This window comes from Perognathus longimembris, chromosome 9 (genome assembly GCF_023159225.1).
Source record: "Perognathus longimembris pacificus isolate PPM17 chromosome 9, ASM2315922v1, whole genome shotgun sequence".
Lineage (NCBI taxonomy): Eukaryota > Metazoa > Chordata > Mammalia > Rodentia > Heteromyidae > Perognathus > Perognathus longimembris.
Genome location: NC_063169.1, coordinates 40,778,111 through 40,797,384, shown reverse-complemented (window position 1 = coordinate 40,797,384; position 19,274 = coordinate 40,778,111). Strand labels below are relative to the sequence as shown.

The following is a 19,274-nucleotide window of genomic DNA, read 5'->3' as shown; positions in this document are numbered from 1 at the left end:
CTCACACAGTGACAGGGTGATTTTAATAAGGTAGAGCAACAAGGTACTTCAGTTTTTCATGAAACAGTATATTACTTACTTTAGCTTAAGAGATGAATTATTTATGTTGGCTCATGGGTTCAGAGGTATCAGTCATGGCAGGCAGAGCATGACATTTCTGAGCCGCTTGACTTATAGCAGCCTAGAAGCAGAGGAGGGGAAGGGACCAGGACAAGATATAACCCACAAGGACATGCCCTCAGTGACCTGCCTTCAGCTTGGCTCCACCTCCTGCCTTTTGTCAAACTCCCCACCCCCCATGCCCCAATGCCATTTTGTAGTGAATTGATTAATCCATTCAGAAGGCCAAAGCCCTCTTGGTCTGATCATCTCTAGAAACACACTGGCAGACATACTCAGAGCTGGGCTTTTCCACTCTCAGGCATTTCTCAATCCAATCAAGTTCACAATTATGATTAACTACCTTGCAGTAGGAACTTTTGGGGGAAGATTTCCTTAAAATTATTGGTGATATTTTCCCTGAATTGGTCCTTGGGACCTATGGTGTGAGGCAGACTTGCTTCTTTTACATAATCTTTTGTATCTCTTTAATTTTGCCATGTGTGTATTATTTTTATATTATTTATATGATTTCTGAAAAGCCAGTGCCAAAAAGATTGAATAAATTGATATTTATGCTAAAATAAGAAAAGAAATTTTAAATTCTCAGGTTGGGCTTTCTCCCTATAATTGTGAATGATAATTATTACAGCAAAGTCTGAAAGACATAATCACACTTGTGTCCACCATTCTGCTTACTTACTTTCCCATTTTCTGAAATGCTATCACTGTTCACCCAGCTGCTAGAGGTAAAACACAGGAAATCCTTTATTCCTGCCTTCCCTTATCTCCAAATCCAATTCTTCCTGACAACTCTCTATTTCCAGGACATAGCCACATCCCTCTCTGTCTGTCCATCTCTATTAGACTAGCCCAGGCCTCCATCATTTGTCTCTTGTCTGGGAAACCATTCACTTGTTTGCTTTCTGTCTTGCTTTCATGTAGTCTTTCTTTCTATAGTGTATAAAGTGAATTTAAAAAAATTCAAACCAGATTTATCCTCCTCTTCCTCATTCCCTTGCTTAGAATAGTTACAAATGCTTGCTCTTATCTATGGGCCTTACATGATCTGGGGTACCTGGTATTGAATCCCCTCACTGTCTTCCAGCCATACCTGCCAGATTTCTGTTGTCACACATGGCAGAGTCATGCCCATCCTGGGGCACTTGGAGGAGTTATCCTCGGGTCTGCACTGACAAGGTCATGCAATTGTTTCTGGTCTCAGTTTGAAGATGCCCCGTTCTGTGCATTCTTCCCAACAAGTTGCTCTAAAAGAAGTGGCCATCCATCTCCATCACACCCTATTTTATTTTCTTCTTAGCACTTCACATTACAAGATATTTGTGCCATTTTTCACATTGACATTCTACTATTAACTGAAGAAGGTAATCTGAAACCTAAGAGTGTATATTTTCCTCATGGGATCTAAGAAAGCATTTTCATTTCAAATGAGGGGGGAAAAATAGCCCAGAAACACCATTATTGTTCTTAAATTAACATTCAAGGAAACTGAAGCCATTCATCAGAAACAAAAGGTATTTTGTACCAGGAGTAGACCCACTCTGTGAATCTCTGGGATACTCAGTTTTACTTCAGTCCATTTCAAACTAACTGGGGGGAGGGGAGTTTTGCCTTTGTCTAGTATGAGTTGCCCAAAGTTTACCCTTTCCATTTCATACTCTTCTCTTAGAGACTCTCCAATTTCTAGTCCCCACCCCCTGTGGTTAAGAACCAATGTTTTAGTGTCTAATTATTAACATAAAATTCCTTGCACTCTACTTTATACCATCTCGAGTGCCACATAAAATCCAAACCCCATTAGCAAGAAATAAAGAAGGCTCTATTTTTTCCTTCCTTTTTCTTAAAGGCAAAATGAAAACAATTATTTCTTCCAATTTCAAAAGTACTGTTTTCATTTCAGTTCTTCATCATGTTTTCTAAAAATTTAAGTAAATTTACTAAAAGCTAATATGTCCAGGGCTGATGTGTCCTTAAAGATAAAATGATGAGAATAATCTTCAACCTCAAAATGCATAAATAGTAACATAATCACTTTTTTTGGATTTTGCAAAGCAAACACACTTTAAAGTTTTTTAGCACAATTTAGTTATGTCTGTCAACCTATATTATGAGTATTTCTTGTAGAAAATATGTGGTTTTATTATGGAATTCTACCAGCCAATCTCATAGTCCTTTATACTATTTTTGAATATTAATATTATCAATTACCAAAAGTTCAAGCATGTAGACTATACATTTTGATTTTGTACAAGTTGTTGGAATTTAATTATATTTTCATTCTTTTTCTAGTAATGTAAAAAATCTAATTATTGAAAAATGTACAAACATGTAAGTTGTCAATTCACATGAAATATTTTAACTATGAGTAATAAACCTCACTTAGAGTAGTTCATGAATTTAATAGAAACTATTAAAGATTACTGTAATATGTTAGACATGATTAACTGCTGTCACATACAATTTCAGTACTTATCAAATTACGTAAATCTTGATTTGGAGAAGAGGCGGTAAAGAAACAGAATTCTCTCCCTGCTAAATTTTCTATTTAGGAAGGAAAGCTAAGCATTAGAAGTTAAACATCACAGGCATCACAGTGTGATATGTAGCTATACACAGATTATCCTACAACACTGACTACATTTTCCATAAGGGTAATGTTTAGAGCCAAACCACAGCATTCATTGATTTCATTTCTATTGAGAATACTTGTCTTCATTGTTGATTCTTCCTAGTTCCTCTTGTCCTCTTTATTTTGTTATCATAATTTGTATCTAATTGTCTGGTTTTAAAATTGGGCAACACGCTAGGCACCAGTGGCTCTTGCCTGTCATCCTAGCTACTCCAGCGGCTGAGATCTGAGATCAATTCAAAGCCAGCCTGGGCAGGAAAGTTCTTTGAGACTCTTATCTTACAAACTACTCAGAAAAACCCCAAGTGGCACTGTGTCTCTAGAGCACTAGCCTTGATCAAAAGAAGCTCAGGGACAGCACCCAGGTCCAGAGTTAAAGACCCAGGACCAGAAAAAAAAAGCACAACAGCCTCCAAACCATTGATTGCTGTGTGTGCAAAAGCAGAAACAAAAGAATTAAGTATTTTTTTTCTTATTTATTGTCAAAGTGATGTACAGAGAGGTTACAGTTTCATACATTAGGCCTTGGTTACATTTCTTGTACTGTACTTCATTCTTGTACTGTACTGCATTTCTTGTACTCCTTCATCCCCCCTCCCCTCTCCCCCTCACCTTCTCACCCCATGAGTTGTTCAATTGGTTTACACCAAATGTGGTATGACTTACACCAAATGGTTTTGCAAGTATTGCTTTTGGAGTCGTTTGTCTTTTTTTTTTTTTTCTTTCTTTTTTTTTTTTTTTTTGGCCAGTCCTGGGCCTTGGACTCAGGGCCTGAGCACTGTCCCTGGCTTCTTCCCACTCAAGGCTAGCACTCCGCCACTTGAGCCACAGCGCCGCTTCTGGCCGTTTTCTGTATATGTGGTGCTGGGGAATCGAACCTAGGGCCTCGTGTATCCGAGGCAGGCACTCTTGCCACTAGGCTATATCCCCAGCCCTCGTTTGTCTTTTTATCCTCTGTCTCTCGATTTTGATATTCCCTTTCACTTCCCTAGTTCTAATACCAGTATATACAGTTTCTAGTGTACTCAGATAATATACAGTGATAATGCAAGTACAACCACAGGAAGTGGATACAAGAGGCTCATCAACAATAGAAGCTACACTTTCACGTGGCGTGTTGAAAGCAATTACAACAGTGATATAACAGTCATTTCCATAACATGGAGTTCATTTCACTTAGTATCATCTTATGCATTCATAAGGGCATAGCTATTAGGCTCTTGTGATCCTCTGCTGTAACTAGCCTAAACCTGTGCTAATTATTCCCTGAGAGAGACCATAGAGTCCATGTTTCTTTGGGTCTGGCTCACTTCATTTAGTATGATTTTTTTCCGAGTCCTTCCATTTCCTTCGAATGGGGCAATGTCATTCTTTCTGATAGAGGCATAAAATTCCATTGTGTATATGTACCACATTTTCCTGATCCATTCATCTACTGATGGGCATCTGGGTTGGTTCCATATTTTAGCTATGACAAATTGTGCTGCGTGAACATTGTGTACCCAAAAGACCACAAACAAGAACACACTAAAGAATTAAGTATCTTTGTAGTTTTATTTCCCAGCATATTTTTACTGCAAGCCATGCACACACTTACCTGTGTTGATTCTTACATAAAAGTTCAAGTCTAAGGAAAATTACCATACTAAATTACAAGGTGGTATAATTAACTACCCTATTTCTCTTGGATGGTTTGGATTTATATTAGATGCTAAAGAGAAGTATCTATGCTTACATAATACAACTTTAAAAGAGCATTTTAATTATTGGCCCTGATTATCTAAACATCATCTGCTTCTTACGCTTTCTTGTGATTAACTTATAATCACTTGGGAATTTGAATAGCAATTATAGTATTTACATTTTCTCACTATAGATTCTTTAATTTAGCACTCATTTTACAGATCTTGTCTTAGATACAATTTATTGCCCATTCTGAAGTGTAGTAGTAACTAATTTACTAGTGGTAACCAGTTTGTCAAAGAATATCTTCAATTATTCCCAAGTGTTTTGGTGTTTTTTTTTATTGTCAAAGTGATGTACAGAGAGGCTACAGTTTAGCTGTTCAGTTGGTTTACGCCAAACAGTTTTGCAAGCCTTGCTTTTGTAGTCATTTGTCTTTTTTTTTTCTTATTTATTGTCAAAGTGATGTACAGAAAGGTTACAGTTTCATACCTTAGGCATTGGATACATTTCTTGTATTGTTTGTTACCTCCTTCCTTATTCTCCCCTCCCCCCCTTAACCTCTCCCCGCATGAGTTGTTCAGTTGGTTTACACCAAATAGTTTTGCAAGTATTGCTTTTGGAGTCATTTGTCTTTTTATCCTGTGTCTATCGGTTTTGGATTCCCTTTCACTTTCCTAGTTCTAATACCAGTATACACAAAAGACCTTCAGTGAGAACCTGCTGAAATGGGTGACAATGTGCGTTATACCACAGTTCACTTTATTTTACACAAATTTTTTAATATTTATTCTAAAGGTTATGTACAGTGGGGTTATAGTTACATAAGTCAGGTAATGAGTACATTTCGTTTTGAACTATGTCACCCCTACCCTCATTTTCTCCCAGTTTTTCCCCTCTGGACTCTCACAAGTTGAACAATTCGTTTCCAACAGTGTCTAGTTCCAGTGAGTATCACTGCTGAATTAGTTCACCCTTTGTCCCATCCCACCATTTCTGTGCTTCCCCTTTCCCTCCCCAAATCAGATAAACTAAAATACAGTAAAAATTAATGTAGAACCCATTTGATTTCTTAGCTGAAGAGCTCTGAGGAATGCCCGTAGAAAGGGTAGGAATGGTTCACCAAAAATTATTTATTCTCCCCTCAGCTATGGGAACAAAAACTTTGATCGAACTGCATTGCAGATTCTCTTCCTCAAAATTTATAGAAGGCCCTCCTTGATCTTAAAAATATGTGAGTATGGTATCTGATGTTTGTATAACCAATGCATAGGAAGCACTCAGTCCACTATAGTGGACTGTAGGGTTCAGTCTTGTTCACTGAGTTTGTCATGATGTATCTCCAGAGTGCTGATTTTTTTAACCTGCTGAGCCAGAATCATTTAAAAGTACCCTGATATTCCTCAGATTTTCTTCCAAAGATCATTAGTTTGGGCATAATTTATAGTGAGCTTTTCTTTTCAGTTGATCCATAGCTTTAGCAGCCCTAAGAAGCATGATGACCAACTTTCATCTTTCACAGACGAGGTCATAGAGTTTCCCTAATTATTAGAAGGGAGCCCAGACATGATGAAGACATAATGTATGCATATATGAGAATCTCACAATGCAGCCCATTGGTTTATACAATAGAATACATTAATAAGTAGAATTTTGAAATATATCCTGACAAAAAGTTCTCCCGTTATTATTAACAGGACAGTTTTAGGTGGCCAGAAATTTTGTTTCATTGACCACATAGGAAAAATAAAACAAACTACTGTCATTATTTCATTCAAAGAAAAAAGATACCACATCACAAAAATCAGAAGGGCATAAATTTAAAATTAAGGAGTCATTTTAATTGAATTAAATTTAGACTATAGAAGAATTTACCACTGTTTTCTTACTTTCTTCTTTTTATTCTACCTTAACAATTACAAATCACAACTTAAGACCATTTCAAGTATGTGACAATAATCTAAACTATCATCCTGAAGAAGAATATTTTTTCTCAAGTCAGCTGTCAGAGGTTACAGACACTGTGACATTTAATATGGGATCATATTATTTAAAATTAAATATAGAGGGGGAGCCATTGACATTACTCTTGGTTTTGTGTATTAATTGTGGTATATGAAGCATGTATTGAGCACCTCTGTTCCTTGGTGGCATTGTTTGGGATTGACTATACTAGTGTGTAAAGCAAGGTCTCTGACCCTGAGGATCTTAGCATCTAGTAGAATAAGCAATCTTGGCTACTTGGATTCCAGCAAAGGACAATAGAAGAAAATTTGGCAAAGGTGAGAAGCCTGCAGTGTACGGATTTCATATAGCTTGTGATCCACAAACACATAGAATGAAAGGCAGACACAGAGACAAACTAACATAGCCCATTTCATTGATGTCCTGATATGTTCATTACTATGTTAGCATGATATATGTTAAACTCCTAGAATAATGGAATGTTTGTCTCAAAAATCACAGTAAGAGGAAGATTTCTAACTGTAACCCCTCTGTACATCACTTTGACAATAAATAGGTAATTATTCAGAAAAAAGAGGGAGATTTCTGGAAAATATAATTAAGTAACATACCATATCTGAAGATGGACTATACTATTCCATCTTGAAATTATTAGGTAATTTTGTCTAGATGGGAGTATAAGGATGAAATTTCCCCCTCTCTATTTTTAAAAGATTTGATATAGTGACTTTCAGAAGTTAAGTTTGACAGATCCCAAGAGTCCTGGAAGCCCTAAAATATGGCAGGACATCATAGGCTCATGCTGTAACTCTGTAAATAGTGGGCATATATACTTCTAACACACATTCCCAAATCTGTCCTCATTATCAGCTTAGTCAGTTAAACTGTCATCTTCCAGCTAGAAGCTATGTAGATTTTTTTTTTTCAGAAAATGAGCTTTACAAAGAAAACTAATACACACCACTAAACTGATTGGAGTTGGGGGGGGAGGTAAGGGGAAAAAGAAATTAATGTCAATTTATCAGTAGGCTGTGTTTAAATAAATGAGAATATATTCAGACTGACACTATACACTCATCGGTGGTATTGGAGGTGTATGGTGTATGTGGATTGATATAGAAAATGCAATGTACATTTAAAACAATGGAATATAATCCTTTTTTTTCTTAAGGTAAATAAAGTAAGTGTGAGTGCATGCACATATACCTAAATGCACCAAAATGCATTTTCCTCATTTGGGCTAGACTTTTTGATGGTTTTTCTTGAACTTTATGGTAAGATATGACAGTTTACTTCAAACTGCCTTCACTGTATCTAGTTTATAACAGATGCAAGGAGATCTTTCTGTTATCCATGGATAGCAGAAAAGATAATTATTCCATGTTGAGACCCTGCAAACATTTTGTATAGACTTAGGGAATGTTATTTTCTGTTTCTGTAACAAGCCCTCTGTTTTCCCCACAATTCCAGAGAGAGCTAAGAGCAAAAACAGTAGAATTAAGACCTAACTAAAATAATAGGTTTCAGTTTCAACTCTGTCTAAAATAACTAGCCATGATGAGATTGAACAAGATATGGCTAAGTTTAAGCATTATTCAGTCATTGGTTTAAAAGTTTAGTTGTGAAAATTCTCCAATAATTAACCAACCACTCACTACAGCTTAGAGTCAGTGGCTGTAAATTACTAAATGAGATGATGGACACGCTGTATTAGCCACCTTTTCCCTGTGGAAAGGGTCTGCCCAGGTTGGATACTGGATACATGAGCTACAGTGGAATCTTATGGCAGTTTCCTAGTACTGTTTGTCCCACTAAAAATGAGTTCTGTTAGATTGTGAACTTGAGAGCTCCACACTATGAATGCCATTTTAGGAAGAAGACATTTGTAAGTGAAGCTGAAATTACTTTATCTCAAAAATCAATTAGCTTTGGGAATACAGCTAAATGAAACAATCATTCATGAAATTTCCAATTATGCTTTTCCACTTTGTGCTAACCTCTAAAAAGAATAATGTCAGATCATTTGCTCTTTTGAATTAAATATCCCTGTGTGTTATTCCATTTGCATATATTAGTAAAGCTTTACAATTAAAACATATAGAACACGAAGAGTGTTTTTCCAAAAAATTAATAAATCCATCACCCTGAGGAGTAAACTATATTGTAGACTGCGAGCTTGCAGGGAGTTTGTTTGCTACTGAGCTAATCAGAAATTACTCAGGCAAAAATCATCAAGAAAAGAAAATATTCTTGATACTTTAATAAAAATTCTTTTCCCGTGTTATATAGTCTAGCAAGCAGCAAGGAGGGGTAAATTGAAAGTAATAGCTAATCGAGACTGCAAAAGTATTTAATGCTTTGTTTAGATATCCGTTGACAACTTTTAAAATTGTTTCAGTCTTATGTTGTATTTGCTGCACCTGATTATGTTAGGTTGCCAAATATTTGTGATAGTGATCCAGATTTTACCTAGGTAATCACTAGAGCATATGACTCTTTAGTTATCTCGATACAAGATTATTTTGATAGGGTGCACAATCCTCCTGCTACTTGAATCATTAAAGGCTCTAGAAAAGGAGTTAGCAGTTCTCCCACGGGATTCAGATGTGAATGGAATGGCACCATTAGTGCTGTAAGTTCCTTCCTTGAGCTCCATTAACCATTCCCAAGAGACAGAAGGAAAAGCATATGAAGCTTATCAGAGCTATGAGGTCAGTAAATAATTATAGTTTCTTACTTTTGAGTACAGTGGGATGAAGAAGCATATCACAGTGCTAACAAACTACATTCATACTCTCTAAAGAAACAAAATAGCATCCTACATTTTCAGAAGAATTATAGAGACCCCATTCTTTTAAAATGATATTTCTAGTTGCAAGGGCTGGAAGTGGTTGTTTTTGTCATAGTATGTTTTATTTTCAAGCAGTTATTTTTGTCAAATATTGAAATTTTAAACTAAATTAAAAAGTAAAACATGTATATTAAATAGTATTTTTGTTTAAAATGGAAGAACTAAGGACAGTATTGGAAGTAAATAAATTAAGCTGGAATAATACAGCAATCATCTGTTCCAGGATTCTTTAAAGCAAACACTTGGCAGCTGCCCAGATCATGCTAATTGACTTTTTATGTATACATTTCTGTACTCCCACTCCTCATTTTGCCTTAAAATGTAGTTATTGTAACAAGGTTGAAAATATTTAAATATTCTATTCTCTCATCTGAAATAACCAATAATTTCTGGATACAAATTATTATTTGTCTTCAAAATAGTTTCCTAGAATATTAGTCTTCATTAAATAGACCAGGTAAATAACACCACACTGCCCTGTAAAGTACTGAAATGGTGGGAGTGGAGTTAAAGGCATTTTAACTTCCAGAGATGAGTCATTTTGGCATTTGCTTAGCTCTTGGTAATGTAATACCCAAGATACCCTTTATCCTAGGCCAAACAGCAAAAACACTGCTGGACTCATATTCCTTGGTCATTCTTACATCAAAAGTCCACCATCCAAATCAGTATTTGAGCTCTACAAATACTTTGATTCCTCAGTAGACAGAATTAGGGACAAAAATACCTTAGAAAACATGCTGCTACACTGTCGGACTTCATATTCCCAACTTAGCTTAGTGAAGGATATACTTGTTTCCAAGTGCTTTTACGTTGGAATTCTGAATGTGTAACCACAGCTAAATGTATTTAGAGTGCTCATATTACAGCGTATATAACAGATCTGACCCACCATGGTCATGTGACTTTACTGTACTATTAAATTTCATTATAATAAAATGAGAGACATTTTTATGCTATTTTATTTATATCTTTTTATTTATGAACCACTTCCTAAAAGAGTTATACTGTATACCACACTAATGTCCAGAAAATAAAATTCATCATCACTAAGGGGAATAAAAAATAAGACTTCTGTGAATCTAGTTCTTTGTGTGAGACCTACATTTGATTTTGACCCTGCCTTCCTGGCTGGAGATAGCCATTTCCCTGATTCACATTGTCATGGCTGCCATGATCTGTCATGCATGCCTATGTTCTCTTCAAGTCTTATTTGTGGATCTTTGCAGCTATGCTGCCAGGATAACTTATGCACTATCTAAGTGGAGGGGGAGAGGGAGAGGCCCCTGATTTCTTGGGCCATTTCTTTAGGCCATATTTAAAAGCCAGTAGAACCATTTAGCCTGTAAATAATTTTACTGAAATACATTAATTCTGTATGTCAAAGGCAGAATGTAATTTAGATGGTAACCAAAGCCATCCTTCCAGAAAAAGATACCCACATATCTAAGCCCAGCTTACTTAGCATGATGTGTGTTTTTCAAGTTTGTGATCCTCATATAATTGAACAGTGAAAGAAAAGCACACTATTCTTCTGATATGAAGCACATAAGAAAGGAAGAGAGAGTATATAGTTCTCATTTCTTAATTTTGTAGCATATAAAAATGTTCACTGTCTCTCTAGTTTTCTTTTGCTTCTCTCCATGAACATCAGGAAGTACATGAATATAAATTTGACTTGGTTTTGTCTTGTTGTTTATACACTAGTGAAGATGGAACCTAGAACTACGTACATGCTAGTGAAGTGCTCTACCACTTGAGCAATACCCTAGCCCTTAAAAAACATTTTTTTGGTAATTTAAGGTTTGTAAAAATCTTCATCCAGGTACAATTTATATGTAATAAAATGTATATTTTCTGTGCACTGTTTAATGGGTTTCTTAAATTTGTATTAGCATATATCAATTGTACAAATTGCTTTCATTGTTAATTCTATAGATGTGTACAGTAGACTTCGGCCAAGTTCAGCTTCTCCATTATATGCCTACAGCATAATGGATTTCATTATTCTATCTTCATATATACATTTGCATATGTGTGTTTGTATATATAATGTGCTAACCCTCCAGTGCCCCCTCCTCTTCCCTTACTCCCCTCACAGATACCCACCCCAGGAAGTTCTTTTACCTTCAGTTCCATTAATATTATTATTACTATCGTTTTAGTTTTATTTGTTTTTGTCCCAGGGTCTTGCTATCTTTTCTCCAACTTGTGATTGTCTAACCTCTGCCTCCTAAGTAGCTGTTATAACAGACATATGTAGCAGTGTCTGGCTTGAGTTACATTTAGTACATTTATATTACTTAACCTTCACATATCAGTCTTCCACTAAATATGCCAATCTTTTAAACTGAAAAAAGAATAGTCCCTGAAAATCATAAAATGAACTGCACTTTCTCAACCTGCCCTGCTTTTCTTCCTTCTCCTGTCATAGGTTGTAACTTTGTTTTTAATATTTCTCCATAACATAGAAATTTGTAGTTTTGATTAATAGGTTATTGACTTTGTCCAGTGATGGACATTAAAATTTTGATGCATCATGACAAATTAATGGCCAGTTTCTATGTCCATTTCCATATGTGAATAAAATTTGAAAATACCTGTCCCATCTTGAGATTATTTTTATCTATGACAACTATGAAAATAAAACTGATTCTCATTTTCAGAACCTAAAATTTAGTACACATCTTTTATAAATGAGTATATAATTTTCAGTCCTTTTAGCATTTTTTTCCCTGTGTGCTCTCATTAGGTAGATTCTATACCTGTTTTTCAGCACAAAATCTGAATTTTATGCTAAAAAGGGGCAAAGAATAAGAGCCCAGGATTTTAGGAACTGCTGTTCCCAGTTTTCCTGTTCTTCAGAAGCTTGGTGGAAGAGGAAATGACAGGACTGACAGTGTTTACCCATCAAAGGAGCTTGGCTAGAAATTTCAGAAGATCCTTGTGGCAGCAATTATTTCCATGGGATCTCCCTCAGAACGAGGGGGAAGTAAGAATCCCACTGGCCTCTCTGGCCTCAAATTTTGCTACAGTCTTCTCACCCACCGCCCTCTTCCTTTCACACCACTCACCAGAATCAGAATCTGACTTCTGCATGGGAATCTCTCCATGGCCAGGTTCTCCCTTTCCCTGCTCTGTCCACTTCACAGTTCCCATCCTTCAACAGTCAAACTCTCCCTTGAAGAGGTGTTCTGTGATACTGCAGTGTTCGTGTGGCCTGGCTTTAGGTGCTGGTGGCACTCTTCTCACATTCATCTTGCCATAGACTATGTTCTATGGGAATTACTTATGCTTAAATAATCTTACTCATTGAACTATAAAATCTTGAGAAAAGAATGATGCATTATCATAACGATTCTTGTAGCCTGCCATAGGTGTTTATTGAAAATCATATGGAATGAATGCACATCCTGAACTGAAAAAAATGTGTATTGTAGGCATCAGAGAGAGAATTTGTTCATCAAGAGAGTAATGGACTTCATTTTTCACTTGAATTACCACATATGTCCTGACACTTTTTTAATGATGCTCTAGAAATCAACTAGCCAAGAGTTTGAGTCTGACCATGTACTAAGAGTCATTTTGTGTAAACACATTTGTGTGTACATGTAGTTATAAAGACCAGCTCAGGTTTTTTGTTTTGTTGCATATCTGGGGATTAAATTCAGAGCTTCACATTTGTTAGGAAGACTAGCTGTTTTAAAAGATTGTTTCACCAAGATGAACCATCAATGTAATAATATATAACCAACAATAATTGAAACTTACGACTTTGACATCTATATAATGTCATTTTTTTATTCTTGAGCATAGATTAAATAAGATAGGAAATGAATTAATGCTTTCAAAAATAGGTACACCACTGTGAAAATGAACATAAAAAAGAAGTGTAGAAAATGAGGAAGGAAATAGAAAAGGGTGATATTTAATGAATCTTGAAAGGTGTCTTGCATCCTAATAAAATGTTGTACTGTATATAATGTGAATGTCTGTCATTTTCATAGAATCTCAGGCTGAAATTAAAAGTGTTCCCAGTTTTGGGTCAGGGGATGAGGGAATGTTTTAGTCTAATTTTGTTTCATCTACATGAAGCAGTTGTATAGCCCTTCACAGCAACTATACCTTCCAAAATATTTATCTGTAAATGGACATGAAGCATATGACAACCTCATTCTAACTTAAGTTCAACACTGATTTTCATTAAGAGTCTAAACTTAAAACCAGTAGCCCAAGAAAACAAGGGTTCATTTTATAATATCAACAGTGAATGATGAAATTCATGGTATGTCCTATAAAATTAAAAAAATTAGGGAAGAGGTAGGGTTAGAAGGGATGGAGAAGAATGATTGAAGGGGTGACACTATCGAGATGCATTGTGTTCATAAACTGCTTTGCTAAATGGCAACTCCTTTGCTACTTAAAGATAATTTTTTTTTAATTTTTTTTTTTTTTTGGCCAGTCCTGGGGCTTGGACTCAGGGCCTGAGCACTGTCCCTGGCTTCTTTTTTTGCTCAAGGCTAGCACTCTGCCACTTGAGCCAAGGCGCCACTTCTGGCCATTTTTCTGTATATGTGGTGCTGGGGAATAGAACCCAGGGCCTCATGTATATGAGGCAGGCACTCTTGCCGCTAGGCCATATCCCCAGCCCTTAAAGATAATTTTTAAAAGGAGAATTGGTCTACTAAAAAGCGAGCTATTAGCTGAAATATGTTACTAAAAAGATAAGCTTTCACTTCTGCTATTTAAACCTGTGCAAAAATGGACTTTATCAAACTCATGACTCTTTTCTTGTCTTCTCTTTAGTGGTATTGGGAGAAACTGGCCCTGGGCCTCTGGAGGCAGCAGTATTCTGGCAGAATTTGGAACCTTGCATCTGGAGTTTATGCACTTGAGCCACTTATCTGGAAACCCCATCTTTGCTGAAAAGGTGAGATTCTCTTGCACAGAACACTTGTGAGTAACAATATTCTGCCCTGGGGATGTTAATACTGGACATGAAAATAACAAGGTTCGTATAACCCCTTAGGAACTTTTATAACATTCCACATTTCCTTTACTCAAACCACAAATCCAACCTTTAGGTGATACCATCTAACTCAGTGTGAGAGGACCTGGCTTTCACATGTGAGTCTCTATGCCTTAAATAAGTTTCATTTCACCTGTATGATTCTATTTACTTTGCCTAAAGTATATATAATATTATATAGACTACATATACCATTACCATCCAATAAAAATATGAGGTGAAGGTTGAATTGATTTCTGATTTTCAGGAAACAAACCTATTGAGATTTGGATACATACATTCATATTCACCCTAACTTTCCTCAACTTTAAAACTCCTACTTTTCAGCAAAATTCCTCAAAAGAGTGGCTGTTGAATTGAGCTCTGCCCATTTGGGCTTCCCTCCCTGCCATACTTATCTCAGTAACCAGAGAACACATTGCCAAAACTGCTTATCTGTCCTCCCTCTCATCTCCCCTGCCCTGCAAGCACTGGACAGCATTGGTCAGTTCCTTCATGAAAACAATGCTCTTTGACTGGTTTACTTCCTTCCGTGGTGGACATTTGTATGCCTTCTCCTCAGTCTTCTTTGTAGATCTTTCTGTAAATATTGGAAGGCCCTATGACTCAAACCTTAGTCCCTCATTTTGTATCCCCCATTGTCTCCTTCAATCTCCTCATATACCACTGGTTTCACACATCCTCACTATACCATTAACTCCAAATTTCTAACTCTAACCTTCAACCTGTCCCTGAAATTGTAATTCAGATTATCCAACATTTACCCAGCATCCACTAATAAGATTAATAGACAAGAACCCCACCAAAGTGCCTCAAATTCAGCCCCCAGGGATGTTTTATTCCAGGCTCCAAGTGCAAGTCTAACTTCTATCTACAGAGGGGCTCAAGTCAAAGTGAGAGCAATGTCAAGCTTTCCTCTTATTAAATCTATGAGGAAATCCTTTGTTTCTATCTTATTGCCTGTGAAGCTACCTTGGTCCAGGGCCCATCATCTTCTTTCACCTGGACTCGGTAACAGCCAGCTTCACAGGTCTTCCCTGATTTAAAGGGTAGAATGAGCCAATACTATGGCCTCTATGGCCCGTGTCCTGAAACCTTGGTCACTCTTTTCTTTGCTATTGGTCTTTCTCCCTGTGCTCCCTCACTTCTTGCCTTAGTGGCTTTACCAAACCCATTTTCTTCTCCAAACTTTTTTCTACTCACTCTTCCCTCTGCTCAAGTTTTCTCCCTCCATATTTCTCCATGACCTGTTCTCTAACATCTTTAAAATTCTCTTCAACTATATTAGCCTTTCCAGACCACCTTAAAAACAGTCAGTTTTATCCACCACTTCCTGTCCTCACACTAGTCCTCTTAATCAAGTCGAATTCTAAAATATATATGCATAAACTGAGCGACCTAAACCACAGAAATGTATTTCTCACAGTTCCAGAGGCTGAGAAATCTAAGACCAAGATTTAGACAAGGTAAGTTTCATTCTAAGACCTCTTTGTAAGTGGGCCTTATCCTGCCATGTATTTACATGACAGATTCTTTGTGCCTGAGGAAGAAAAAGAATATCCCTGAGTCCCTTTTCATAAGGTCACTAGTCCTGAATACTTCCAGAAGGCTCTATCGCCAAATACCATCACACTGAGGGTTAGAGTCTCAACATATGATTTTAGGGAAGATATAATATATTTTTCAGAGCATTTATCTTCCCTTGACATACTATTTTTATTTCTTAATTGTCACTATCATCACATTATAATGGAGCACTCCAAAAGAGCAGTAGTTTGTTTTACCCTTGGTACCTAGTATAGGATCTGGATACGATAGATCATCAGTGTGACTGTATTCATTTCCTGCTGTTATTTTTATAATAGGAAGTTGATGAAAGCTGTCTTTTTTCTAACTTTGCATCATTTGTGTCAAAATTGTGTAAAAATATATTTAAGAATGACTGGTATATTGTTTTTCTTAAATTTTCATAATAACATTTCTTTTGTTTTGTAGGTAATGAATATTCGAAAAGTATTAAACAAACTGGAAAAACCAGAAGGCCTTTATCCTAACTATCTGAACCCCAGTAGTGGACAGTGGGGTCAACGTAAGTAAAAAAATTATCATTTCTTTAGCACTTCATAGTACCAGTATTGTGCTAGTAGTAGAATCACAGATCATGTAGAAGAATGTCAAGGAAAACAAGAAAGGGGACTGGTTCCTTTGGCCATAGGGACAGATTGTGCTACTAGGAAACTGGACAGGGTCTTTTAGTGTATAGTTAGAGTGTGTGTGTGTGTGTGTGTGTGTGTGTGTGTGTGTGTGTGTGTGTGTACCAGTCCTGGGGCTTGAACTCAGCATGAGTGCTAGGATTACAGACATGAGCCACCAGTGCCCATCTCAGTGTATAAGTTTAATTGTGATGATACAGAAGCATTTCTGAAACAACTCGTCAGAAAATAAAGATCTAGTCAGATTGGTGAGGGACATCAGCCTGTACTGTGGATAGACTGTTCATGTGGATAGACGGGAAAAGGTTCTCCTCTGTGCTAAGGACAGTGGTCTTGCACAGAAAGATAGCTATATTATCCTACTTCCTAACATTGTCTTTTAGTGCAGGGTTGAGAAGCTGGAAAAGCAAATAAAAGAGGCTTTAGGCTCCGAGATAAAGATTTCTAGCCAGTACATTTACTTTAGTGGTGGAGTTAAGTATCATACAATAACTTTGGATGATACTTCTGGCGAAGTCTTCACTTCAGACAACTTTAAGAACCAGTATTAATACTAGGTGAAATAAATAATTTTGAGAAATGGTAGATTAAGTAGCATTGAAAGCAAGGGAAGAATCTTAATTGGTTTGCTTAGCTATGGTTAGGGTATTAGTGCTGCCTTAACATTTTACTTTAGTTTGGGGTTTTCTTCATATTTAAATATCATACTCTTGATATTGCCTTACTATTATATTAGTAGTACTTTTCTTAAAGAATGTTTTAGTATAGGATGCATAAGGATGCACATCTATAATCTAAGCACTTGAGAGGCTAAATAAGTAAGATTAGGAATCTAAGGCCAGCACGGCTGCATATGGAGGTCCAGACCAGCCTAGACTACATGGCTAGATCCTGTCTTGTGAAATAAGCAAAAAAAAAGAGAGAGAGAGAGAGAGAGAAAGAGAGAGAGAGAGAGAGAGAGAGAGATTTAATAGGAAAAATATGTGCTAAAATAGTATGGTAATAGCAATGGAAGGCCAAGCTATTGAAACTTAGCTCTGATAAGTTTGCTTCTGACCTAAGAGTGGTCTACACATTATTGGAAGTCCTGAGACCTTTCAGGGGATCTATAGGTCAAAATATGTTTGTGATAACCCTGAGATATTGTGCCTTGTTCACTGCAAGAGCCATGATGGGTGGAACTGCTACAGTATCAGTGCAAAGCCAGGCAGGCACCAGATTGTACTAACACTCATTGTACTCTGCCACTTTCATTGATGAAAGTTCTTAATGAAGCAGTAAAATGGTTATTGATTCTAGCAAATGTCAGCTCTTGAGTACATATCACTGTAATGTTCTATGTGATGAAATGAAAGTGTACACAGTGTACTTTGGCTACATGATGAAAAATAATATCTGCCTGGAAGAAAAGCTCTAGCATGAATGAATTGCAACACTTGTTATTAATGGGTTCTTACTGATTCTTGGCTGTTATTGAGATTATTGTCATTATTGTTTCATGGGTTGCCATCCTTACTTGAAAGAACAACTAAAATCAAACTGGTTTTCCAGACTTTGGTAATTGGCTGACATGTTTTCAAAAATGAACCTGTCACTTCTAGGAAAAGTGACAATATTTGTACCCAAGATGATAAAAGTGGAATTTCTAAACAAGAATTAAAATTATAGAAAACTTGTTAATGCCACCACAAGCTTAACTCCAATAGTTTTCTGATGCAATTGGTGTGGTGTGGTGATATTAGCAAATGTGTGATTTTTTTTAATATTGTTTAATGAAATGTGTCAACATTTGGAAGATCTGTATGACTCAAAAAAACTATTTTCCAAATAACCACTACATTCTATTAAAAAATCAAATATGAAAAAATATCCACTCAAAATACAACATAATTAGAACTTGTGACTGTTAACAGAATACAAAAAATTATTGGTTTAATCTCTAATCTTACATTGTAGCTATCTAGCCTTTGAAAAACTTTAACCTTTAAAAGTTCACTGTCAAGTTTTGTTGCTATATCAAAAAATTAAAAACCAGGGCTAGGGATATAGCCTAGTGGCAAGAGTGCCTGCCTCGGATACACGAGGCCCTAGGTTCGATTCCCCAGCACCACATATACAGAAAAAAACGGCCAGAAGCGGCGCTGTGGCTCACGTGGCAGAGTGTTAGCCTTGAGCGGGAAGAAGCCAGGGACAGTGCTCAGGCCCTGAGTCCAAGGCCCAGGACTGGCCAAAAAAAAAAAAAAATTAAAAACCACCATTATCTGAAATGACATTAAAATACCCTTCCTCTTAACACCTGTGTAAGAACAACTTTTCCTTATATATTTTATCTAGAACAATATGTGACAATGGATCAAAAGTGTACTGTTTATGAGAATACAAATCTCTGCTAATGAAGCAAAAACATTAAGGAGGTTCACAAAAGTGTAAGAATGTCAGTCTTCCCATTTATTTTTTGTTTTCTAAAATGCAATGTTTTCATGAAAAATACTACACACTAGACATATAATTGTTACTCTTAATGAATCAACAAAAATATTTTTAAATTGTTTTAATTTTCCAGCATTGGAAATATAGATAATTATTACTTACACTCCACCAAAAACTCTTAGTACTGGTAGACACTTTCAGCAAAGCAGTGAGATACAAGAAAAATCCATAGCTTTTCTATATACCAGCAGCAAAGAGGCTGAGAATTAAATTAGGAAAATAATCCAATTCACAATCACTTCAATAAAACAGATACCTAGGAATAAGAAGGCAAAAGACCTTTACAGTGAAGAC

At 36.4% G+C, this 19,274-nt stretch overlaps 1 protein-coding gene across 2 annotated transcripts in view; it reads left to right on the top strand.

The window, feature by feature from the left end:
- Man1a1 (mannosidase alpha class 1A member 1) overlaps positions 1-19,274 on the top strand; it is a 165,574-nt gene that overhangs the window by 131,231 nt on the left and 15,069 nt on the right. For both annotated transcript variants that reach the window (XM_048353993.1, XM_048353994.1), the window contains exons 7-8: positions 14,055-14,178; positions 16,273-16,366. In XM_048353993.1, the coding sequence (XP_048209950.1) occupies positions 14,055-14,178; positions 16,273-16,366 (218 nt within the window). The remainder of the gene's footprint in view (positions 1-14,054; positions 14,179-16,272; positions 16,367-19,274) is intronic.